General features: G+C 37.3%; 1 protein-coding gene and 1 long non-coding RNA gene across 2 annotated transcripts; both read right to left on the reverse strand.

Annotated features, from left to right (window-relative positions):
- Window positions 1-3,253: 3,253 nt before the first annotated feature.
- LOC110927615 lies at window positions 3,254-4,181 on the reverse strand. Its single transcript, XR_002585768.2, has 2 exons — window positions 3,702-4,181; window positions 3,254-3,596 (listed from the first exon to the last, which is right to left on the reverse strand). It is a non-coding gene; the product is annotated as an uncharacterized LOC110927615 (long non-coding RNA).
- A 317-nt stretch (window positions 4,182-4,498) lies between these two features.
- Window positions 4,499-11,045, reverse strand: LOC110928829. Its single transcript, XM_022171872.2, has 12 exons — window positions 10,870-11,045; window positions 10,221-10,667; window positions 10,063-10,140; window positions 8,492-8,735; window positions 8,118-8,396; window positions 7,782-8,026; window positions 7,061-7,264; window positions 6,879-6,971; window positions 5,833-5,940; window positions 4,969-5,271; window positions 4,813-4,881; window positions 4,499-4,698 (listed from the first exon to the last, which is right to left on the reverse strand). Exons 2-12 carry the CDS (start codon window positions 10,653-10,655, stop codon window positions 4,672-4,674), a joined length of 2,085 nt encoding a protein of 694 aa, XP_022027564.1. The 5' UTR covers window positions 10,656-10,667; window positions 10,870-11,045; the 3' UTR covers window positions 4,499-4,671.

Here is an 11,045-nt window from a genome sequence, read left to right on the forward strand (position 1 = left end):
ATGATGTTCGGGGACCATAACTAGCTTGGAAATGTTAAAACAATGCTTCTAGCATTATTTTGATGTTTCGGGTAGTGTCCGGTTGTTCGGTTAGATACCGTTCCGTTAAAGTGCTAAGTTATCCCGTATAGTGTCTTTTATGTATCTTTTTGTAATACTTTTAATTCCCAACACTTAGGAAAGCATACAGGACCATTTAGTCAATTTTCTGCACAAGACTAGTATGTTAAAAAGCACATGTAAGTATGACGCAGTAAATTAGAAAGCAGTTAAGTAATTCAGCACAGTCATCAAGCACTTTAATTATCATTAATAAATCGTACGGATACATGTAAATAGGAGGGTTGTCACATGTAGCAACGTAGCAATGCAAGTAATTGCATCGTTTAGATTACTTTTCATACACACAGTAAGTAAAATGTATTTCGTTTGAATGGGGTTTTATATACACAACAACTCATTTTGCTTTTTTTTTTTTTTTTTTTTTTTGTCTTTTTCTGTAATGAATGAATTGTAGCATGTAAAATTAACTTGGATATTTAGATTATTGATGAGCAAATCGTATCAAATCCTGTAATCAAACAGGTATCGTATCGGTACCAAATTTACTATACCAAATCATTTTTGGTACCAATTTGGTACCCACCTTTTGGCGTTTTCAGAATCGTTACTTTCGGTTCGACACCGGTCTAGCACCATACATGTATTTATTGATTTTTACCTTCAAATACCATACCGTATTGTACCGAGTATTTTCGGTGCCGGTACCTAATTTCGAGATTTTCCGGATCGGTACTTTCGGTGCCGTTACCGGTACCGAGCTCATCCATATTTTAACGTGTTAGCACTATAATAACTGAACTGAAAATAACCGAATTTCCAATGTGTAGGACGTGTGGGTCCTACTATTATATATTAGGTTATTTAAAATCGCTTATTTTAGGAGGGAGTGACTATCCTTACCACGTCATTTTTATTTATGTTTTGATATTCGGTATCTGCTTGCCATTGCTGACACGCGTTTTACAGTCATTGGGTCCCACCGCAACATGCGGACAGAAAATCAACTAGTTATGCTTAAAACTACAAATCCTAACGCTTCCTTTTTAGATATTATATATATATTTTTAACGGCCAATGAATCCTCCAAATGGTCTACTGGCGAAATTTACCACATCATGATGCACTCGACTCCGAACCGGGAAAAACCCTCACTTAGGACTGAAGCCCGTGAACACTCGCCCGAAGACACGACAGTGCTGTGAATTAAAACCCGCTCAGTTCTAGGATCGAACTAGCGATCTCCGCATACGCGCACCAAGTGCCGCAGAAAATATGAGTAGAGCAGGAATCAAACTTAAGTCTCTTAGAACACCAATCTCTCCCTTACCACTCCACAACCATGAAAATTGGCTCTTTTAGATATTATATATCACGTAAAATGGCCAACTATCTAAACTTTAATATAAAATGCCTTTTAAGATATTATCCACAACTACAAACTCAAAGTGTCGGCACCGACATGGGAATAGGAGTCACCCTTTATTGGGCTAAATGGGCGGCAAAGATATAGTGTCAGGCAGCTGTCTGGCACTCCCCTATTGGCCTAACAAATTTACGATTTTATCCCGCTTTAAATTTACGATTTTGCTATCAGTTCAAAATTATGTTTTTGCCCCCTCTTAAAAATAAATTTACGCTTTCGCTCCCAGGTAAATATTTCAATTTTGCCCCCGGTTAAAAATTACGATTTTGCCCCGTTTTAATTTACAGTTTTGCCATTAGTTTTTTTCCCTTAAAATTATGATTTTCCCATCAGCTTAAAATTATGTTTTTACCCCCACTTAAAAATAAATTTACGCTTTTGCTCCCAGCTAAAAATTCCAATTTTGCATCAGTTAAAAATTACGATTTTGCCCCGTATAAATTTATAATTTTGCCATTAGTTTTTTTTCTCACAGCCAAGTTACGATTTTGCCTTCAACTTAAATTTACATTTTCTCCCATCGTTTTTGTTTGTTTTCCTGGTGACATTACAAGTTTGGCCCCAATGTAAAATTACAGTCGTGCCGGTAGCTTCCTGGCATTCCCCCGTTGGTCCATTTAGTTTACGATTTATCCCCGAATTAAAATTATAATTTGGCCCTCGGTTAAAAATTACGTTTTTCCCAATGTTTTAGTTTTTTTAGCAAAACTATAAAGGTTTTTTGTTTTAATTGGTTTACTCGATTTAATTTCTTCCCGTGTCAAGGAGCTACCTAACACTAGCTCATTAGTCCTGAAACACCCGGTGTGATTCCCCCCGCGGTAACCCCACTCCCCCCAATCTAAATGAACGTTTACTTTATCACATAAAGGGAAAATGAGAATTAAGTGTACTACCACAACTGGCCTGAATAATGATATCTGTGTTCTCGATTTTTTTAACTCATTCTTCATGCATCATGACTCAAAAAAAGCAACTCTTCAAATAATCGTGTCCAAAAATGGTATGAAAAATATGTAAACTTTAACATAAACTCTGAAACTGTAATAATCTCGACCAAAAACTATCTAGATTAGACTTGAATGGTAGGATTATAAATTTATAATGTAAAGGTCTCTTGTACAAAGCATTCTAATGCTATATAAAGCAACCTTTTGTTGCACAATCTTGTGTTCTGATGCAAGTCGTTATGGATCGCTACAAGTATCGAAAACAAGGTTCTACTTAACAGAGACCAAGTTCGAATTGAAGCTTGAAAAGGTTAAGTGTGTGACAAGTGATATGAATGTACATTGATTCATTGGGACGACGACTACTGAATCAAACAATAATGTAGCTATGAATGTTGTTTGCAATAATGAGAATCGGGTTGAGAAGAGTCACGACAAAAGGCTGAAATGGGTTGAAGGACATGTTGGTCAACTTGGACAAAAGGGTTAATGGTTGTGGGAGTCATCCACAACGAAATTAAGAGCATAACTCGGAGATTCATGCCAATTGAGTTGTGAGTTGAAATGTGAACTCGGCTGTGGGATACAGTCATAAGCGAGATTGTGAAATTACGCAATGATGTGATGCAAGCATGTCAAAAAGGTGGTGGTTAATAGAACCGGTGCTTCCACTGCCACGACAAAGGTTAAAATCCCAAAGCCATCACCGTTCAATGGCAAAAGAGAAACAAGAGCGGTAGACAATTTTGTTTGGCAAATGAGGTAAGGATCACGAACGACATGACCAAAATAAAGAAGGCCACAATGCTCTTGAAAGTAACAAACACATTGCGGTAGAAACATTAACAAGTGAACACTTAGTAACGTACAAGTACAATCAATATGGAACGTGTCTATTCGTGATTTAAGGAGACAATTCTATCAGATTAACGCTAACATGATGGGACGATCAAAAAAATTATGGGTGAATTTCATATACACCCTTGCAAACTTGCAATATATTATATATACCCAACCAAAACTATTATAATCATATATGCGATAGTTACATATTTAAAGCCCCAAACTCTTCATATCATAGAGCTTAAGAACAAGGATACCTACCATGTTTACAACTGTGGGCAAAGGTGGATGAGAAGAGTATAGAACCTTTTTTGATGCTATAGCAAAAGCAAAAGCAAGATCAACTTTAGTGATAATGGACCATGTAAGCCCAAAGATAGAAAGAGTGACCATGACAAAGGGGGAGAGAGAAGTAGAATTACATTTGAAGAAATGGTGCATGAAATAAACCAAGTTTGCAAGCAAATGGACCACATTAGGTACATGAGTATCTGAACAAACCCAACTTGCAAGAAATGATGGCAAAGATGTCAAAGGAGTCATGAGAAGATGTATAAGAGGCAAATCACATAATCAAACAATTTAGCAGTATCTTTGGACACAATGATTTTTTATTAGGAGCTAAGGCTTCTATACAAATATGCTTTAATTATTAGGTTGTCCATTAGAAAACTTATTTATTAAGTTAGGCCATTACACTTCTTTTACTTGATCTTTCACTCGGACCTAATGACTTGTGTCCCTTACTTCTTGACTACGGTGTTTGCGCATCCTCAAGTTTCGACTTTTCGTTTTGTGATTTCATTTTATCTTTTAATTTTAGGTATCCTCAAGTTTTATGCTATGCAGTTAATGCGGTAAAATATCGGTCAAGGACCGATATTTGAGATATAGGTTATCTTGGTGAGATATGGGTGGGATATCGGTAATTTTAATATAATGCAGAATTTATACATATAACAGTTTAGCACTGATAATTCAGTGATATGTCGGTGATATATTGGTTTTATTGGTCAAATATCGGTGATATCGACCAAATATCGGTGATATCGGTCAAATATCGGTCAATATCGCCGATATTATCGGTACCGATATTTTGACCGATATTTGAGACCGATAATATCGGCGATATTGACCTAGGAATAATTGTTGATGGGCATGATTGTAGGGTCTAACATGGGACCAATAAACATATCATGCATGCAGACTTGTAAGGTTGTTCATCATCAAGTAAAGGGAACTACTTTTACCTAGGAATGTTAATTCAGGTTTGGACAGGTTTGGATAGTCCCAAAAAGTATACAAAATTAAATTTAGGAATCCATAAAATATTACAAAGGCGATTTAAATTCATGTGAAGGAAGTACCTTGTTGGTCTTGGTCTTGGTCTTTCTACCTTCTCTTCTTCCTTCCACGAGCCTGCAACACGGATCCATGCTCGTTAATCATGTGATTGTGTGAATTGCGTTTTAAGTTTTTTAGACGTAAAAAAGATAAAAATAAATAAAAACGTAAAACTATAAAGATACTCACCGATTTAGTAGGAGCTTCATGATTAGATGTAAAAGCAGGTTCTGACTGATTTGGTCTACCCATCGGAATCTAATGAACACACATGAAACAGTATAACCAAATAATGTTGCATTTATTTACTGTTTAATACTCTTATGAGATGGATCACAAACTTACACCATTAGGAATATTATCCCCAGTGAACGCTTTCTGCATGTTAGCCATCATCGACACCATTGCAGACATCTGAGCAGCCATCTGTGAGCATGTTTCCTCTACCGATGCAAGTCTCTCCTTCATTTCAACAACCTCGACATTCTTTTCCTCCACCATCTTCAACGCCTCAGCACGACTAGGAACTATTGTCTCGCGCGTAGCATTTAATTCAGATACGGACACACCACGGTTACCACGTTCCCTATCCCCTCCCATCACGCGATGGTAAGCATCTTCCGGATTTGCAGATTCACGAAGTTCAGACTGTAAAGAAAATACAAGTGATCCACAAGGAACGAGATGAAATACACATTCGTTTTATTAAAAAAGAGTAAATTGCAATTTACGTCCTTTAAGTTTGAGCTTAATTACATGTGCTCTCCTTTAACTAACGAAATTAAATTGGATGTCTTTTATGTTATTGTTTCTCATCAGGCGGTGTCCTTTTGTCCTAACTCACTTATTTTTTTTCTGTTAACTTTTAACACGTGCCACTCACATGAGGGCACAATGGTCATTTTCACTTTAGATCTTGAGTAAATTGCATTTTACGTCCTTTGAGTTTCAACCAAATTTCAGGCGTTCATAAAGGACATCCGCTATAATTTCGTTAGTTAAAGAACAACGCCTAACGTAAAATGCAATTTACTCTGTATATAAGTAAAAATGACCATTATGCCCTCGTGTGAGTGGCACGTGTTAAAAGTTAACAGAAAAAGCTAACCAGGTTTGGGCAAAAAAACAGCGTCTGATGAGAAACGGTAACATGGACATTCAGTAGTTTAAAAAAAATAAAGTGCATATCATGAGATTTGAGCCTCATACAATTACAGCAGCTGACGTTTCATTCACGGGTTGACCATTTTTGCGAGTTCGAGTCAATATAAATAGTTCCGCCTGTGAGAGTTCTTGCCCATCAGGCCTTTTTTCCCTCTGTAACGGTTGAAAAGAATATTTAATTCGTCAATGCATTGTCAGTAGTATATGTATAAAGGAACTTGGTTTTAAAAAGCGTGAGGCGCTACAAGGCGTTTAAGTCCAGAAACCCCAGGTGTGGGGGCGGCGTTGCTCTGTGTACAAATAAATAAGCTCTATGTACATATTATTCTCTTATATAGTAAACTATCCATAATCTCTGCATCCCTATGGTTTCTACGTATACTGGGGTGCAAACAAGCCGAGCTGAGCCGAACCCGAGCTCAATTAACTTATGAGAGCTCAAGCTCGGCTCGATTCGAGCTTTGTTTTCAAATCTCGAGCTCGGCTCGGGCTTGGCTCGTTTATTATCTATTAATTAATTAATATATTAAATAAAAATAAAAAGAATATAAATAATAGAGTCGTTTAGGCTCGCGAGCTCGATAAGTGAAGCTTGGGCTCGGGCCCGGGCTCGTTTACTAAACAAGCTTATTTTAGGTTCGGGCTCGGCTTGTAAACAAGTTTAAATAAGCTCGGCTCGGCTCGTTTACTAGACAACTCTAAATAAGGGTTATATGTTATTAAGTATTAATAAAAACTAATATTACACTAAGGCTCGACGAGTCTGACGAGCTTCACATGCCAGGCTCGAGCTCAGGCTCGATATATAAACGAGCTTTATTTAATGCTCAAGCTCTGGCTCGATAAGACTCGGCTCGTTTCAAGCTTTTTCTCGAGCCGATCTCAAGCAACTTACAAGCCGCTCAGATCGTTTGCACCCCTTAATCAGCCTCCTACAGTCCTGCAGACCTAATTCTGACCAATTTTGACCCAGATGTGCAAACGGGCTGCCTAAAACCCTGAAACGTTTTCTTGAACGTGCCTCGTGCATGCTTTATAAAACCAAATAAAGGAAGAACATTAACAACAGAGTTATTTACGGCCTTAATTACCTCCTCCTCAAGTAGTCTAGCAAAGCTTTTTGTGCCTGAGGTGTGAATGAACTTCACCTTTGCACGATTAGCCTTGTTTCTAGCACTAAGTCTCTGACAAATTGCAGAAATATATATCATAATTCATAAACAAACTTTCAAAGTAAGTTTAATACTTAAAATTCATGGAATACGACATGAACCTGAAATTCAGCAGAGCTCCACTGAGAAACAAGAAATGCCCATTGATCAGGTCGGACCCGCTCATCGCGGTCCGCAAGCCGTTCCTCATCAGTTGTGTGAGTATCATAATGAGCAACCTTAAGCTGTGATTTGAAGTTTCTCCATTTACTTCCAATTGACAACAGCACCGATAGTCGACAACTAGGTTCAATATCAAACGTTGTCTGTAATATGACAGATAATATATTGTTTTGTTTTAAAATGACCGAAAGAAAGAATTAAAAAAATGAGTAAAATGCCATTTTCGTCCTGAGGTTTGGCCACTTTTGCGAGTTTTGTCCAAAGGTTTGATTTTTGGCATCTGGATCCAAAAGGTTTGAAGTCTTGTCATTTTCATCCGACTCGTTAACTCCACCATTTTTCTCTGTTAAGCCTGGGGTATTTCCGTCTTTTTGTTAACTTAAACGGCAATTCAGTCTTTTTCACTTTATGTAAAAGGACCGAAGACCCTTAAAAAAGCCAAATTGCCATTTAATTTAACAAAAGACGGAAATAACCCCTGGCTTAACAGAGAAAAACGGATGGAGTTAACGAGCCGGTTGAAAATGGCAAGATTTCAGACCTTTTGGATCCAGATGCGGAAAAACAAACCTTTAGACAAAAGTCGCAAAACTGGCCAAACCTCAGGGACGAAAATGGCAATTTACTCTTAAAAAAAGCTAAAAAGTCTTCTCCAGATACCAAAATTTTCTGCCACATCTTCTCTTTATTCTCTTCCGGCATTTTCCTCCAACCTGAACACGTAAGCGGAGCCAAGTTTCCATCCCGTGCTATGTGTCCCATAAAGCTCGTTAATTTTACAGCCTCGGGACCCACAGGCTGACCCAGCTCATTCGTTAAAACTTTAATCCTTCCCGCTGACGTTAATAACTTTTGGTGAGCTGCTAGCCCTCTAATTTGGCGCTTCTTTTCAGTATTTCTCGAATCTGTTTTTAGCAAATTACAGTAAACAAACCATGTATGTTTAATGTAATTATATCCTAAGCAGTTGTTGTAAAAGAAAATGAAATTTAGTACCAATGTTAGGCTCATCCTTTTCTGGGGAAGACTGTTGTTGACTAGAGCTCTGCTGGGGTTGACTAGTGTCGGGATTCTGCAACTGAGTAAAAGTATTGACAAGTGGACTTTCTTTTTGTCGTTTGTTGTGCCTCGGGATGGAAAACTGTTGTTGACTAGAGCTCTGCTGGGGTTGACTAGCCTCGGTGTTCTGCAATTGGGTAAAATTATTGACAATTGGGGTTTCGTTTTGTCGTTTGTTGTGCCTCAAGATAGAAGACTCTGTAACAGGATGGACATCTGAATGTATTTAATCAGAAAATAAGAAGCTTTATAAAAATTTAACACTAACATGATATTCAACTATTTAAAAATGACAATAACGGGGTCTTTACCAATAACAGACGGTGATTGTTCCGTGAGTAATCCAGCCGCTTTCCAGTGCTTCATGAAGAATGACTTCACCCGCTTCAGGAGCTTCAAAATGTGATCACCCGGCTTATTATAAATGACACAATTGTGCCAAATATATTGCACATCCATAAACACATCTGCTGAATTCATGTACTTGAGGCCATTCTCAAGGTTGTTGCATATAGTACCAAAATCCATTGGTGTCTTGATAACATCAAAATAATCCTGGTTCAAGCTCCACCGAAATTAATTATGAAAATTCATTGTGGACTTAAATAATTTTTTTAATAAACTAATAAACTGTACATTATGCAAACTATATAGAGAAAGATGCTAAAAAGGAGGATGCTTTCATAAAGTGTAGTGCAATACATTTTTTTTTCACATAGTCTCAAATCTTGAGGGAAAACATTGGGGTGGGGGCATCATACATGCCTAATAAAATCAGCATGAAATCAGCATGATTATCCAACAGTGAAGCATACCCGTCCAAAAAAATCAGCATGATTATCCAACAGCAACATGGATGGAATTTTACAGCTTTATCAAACACTTGCATATTTTCAGTAGAAGATAATGAGATACAATGATTTTAAATACAGAGTTTGGGAGTTGGGACCTTTAATCAGGGCTGCAAACAAACCGAACGAACACAAACAAGACCTTGTTCGTGTTCGTTTGTTAAGGAAATTTAAATGTTCACGAATTGTTCATGGACACTTACCGAACGAGATGTTATGTCTGTGTTCGTTCGTTAAGGAAATGAACGTGTTGGTGTTCGTTTGTTAATTTTAGGTAACAAATGCAAACTAACTTTATGAACACAAACTAATGTTCATGAACACAAATGGATACAGACAAACACAAACAATTGTCCATGAACAGAATATATAATACATTGATACTTATTAAATATTTTATTTGTCAGAATTTTGAAGTATTTAATTAAAATACAAAAACTAAAAACATAAATAAACGATCGCGGCCTTTGTTCATGTTCGTTCATGAACGAATTTTCTAATTCATGTTCGTTCATTTATTAAAAAAACAAACACAAACAAACTTCCCGCCGAACGGTTCACGGACTGTTCGGCAAAGTTCGGTTCGTTTGCAGCCCTACCTCCAAGGGCAAGAAGGAATACATTTAGGTTAGGTGTCTGGATTGGCCTAGTGGCTAAAGCTTGATACTTTTGTACTACAAGTCTCTTGTTTAATTATTATATCATGCGCAATCACTCTATTGATAGCCATACCAACGTATTCCTTAGAAGAATTACACCATCGTAGTTATTAGGCATGTATAATGCCCCCACCCCCAATGTTTTCCCTCAAGATTTGAGACTATGTGAAAAAAAATGTATTGCAATTTGCACTACACTTTATGAAAGCATCCTCCTTTTTAGCATCTTTCTCTATATTTAAGTACAGTTTATTAGTTTATTAAAAAATTATTTAAGTCCACAATAACTGAGATAGTTTTTCATACATCAAATGAAGAAGATAAAAACATCAAAGATGAAACATGTAAAAAGTTATTCCAACTCAAACTTACAGGTATGTCAAGTGCAGCGGGATCTACAGGCCTGTTAAACGGTTCCGCTGCATCCAACATCATCGTCTTTTTAATCACCTAGGGTAGAAAAAAACATCTATAAGTGCAAATCCAAGATGCATAATTCATACAATAACAGTCAGTAAAATAAACCATACTTCTAGTGCAGCATCCAACTCTTGCTGCTTGTATTCAGAATATTGCTCCTGCTCCTGCTGCAGCTGCCTTCTGTTTTCCTCGATGTCCACATTGACGTGAGGTTGAGCCATCTGTCCATTGTCGAACGAGTCATCTACTAAACACCTTGAAAAACTAGCCATGCCACCAGCTTCCTTTGATATTTCTCTAATAACCGATGCAATCACATGACTCAATCTGTCCGTACTAATCTGCATAATCCCATTATCATTTCTTTCCATCTCTAGACCTCCTTGCCTGCCCCTTGCGAGCGGAACAGTTCTTCGAGCTTCACTTTCCACTCGCATCGCACTGACGTTTCCCGATGCTCTTTCATCAAATTCAGATACGCGTAAAGCAGCATTATTCTGTGGTATTATAGGGTTTTTTTGTTTATATGAACGCGGACGCTTCATTCTTATGTGCCTCTGACAATTAACACCAAATTTAGGTTTAATAAAACTACTGATAATTCTTATTTATTGACTGATTATTCGATTTTTTTTGCAATTTACTACACATTTAATGTCTAGAACCTACTGGTGAAATTGCATACGAACTATATCCTCAATTGCTTGTAATTTAAAATAAAAGAACAAGAAAAAGATAAAATTGAACACGTGAACTTACATACAGATGGCGATTGAGATGGAGACGATGGTTTGCAGATGAACGAGATGCAGGGGAAGCGGTTAGGGTTAGGGTTTGGACTGTGAAATTGGGTTTTTCAGTGAGTAATAGGAACTGAAGAAAAGAAAAGGGGAGACGGTGGCATAGTTGAGTGGTTTGTTTAATAAGTGGACAGG

This window comes from Helianthus annuus, chromosome 3, assembly GCF_002127325.2.
Source record: "Helianthus annuus cultivar XRQ/B chromosome 3, HanXRQr2.0-SUNRISE, whole genome shotgun sequence".
Taxonomy (NCBI): Eukaryota; Viridiplantae; Streptophyta; class Magnoliopsida; order Asterales; family Asteraceae; genus Helianthus; species Helianthus annuus.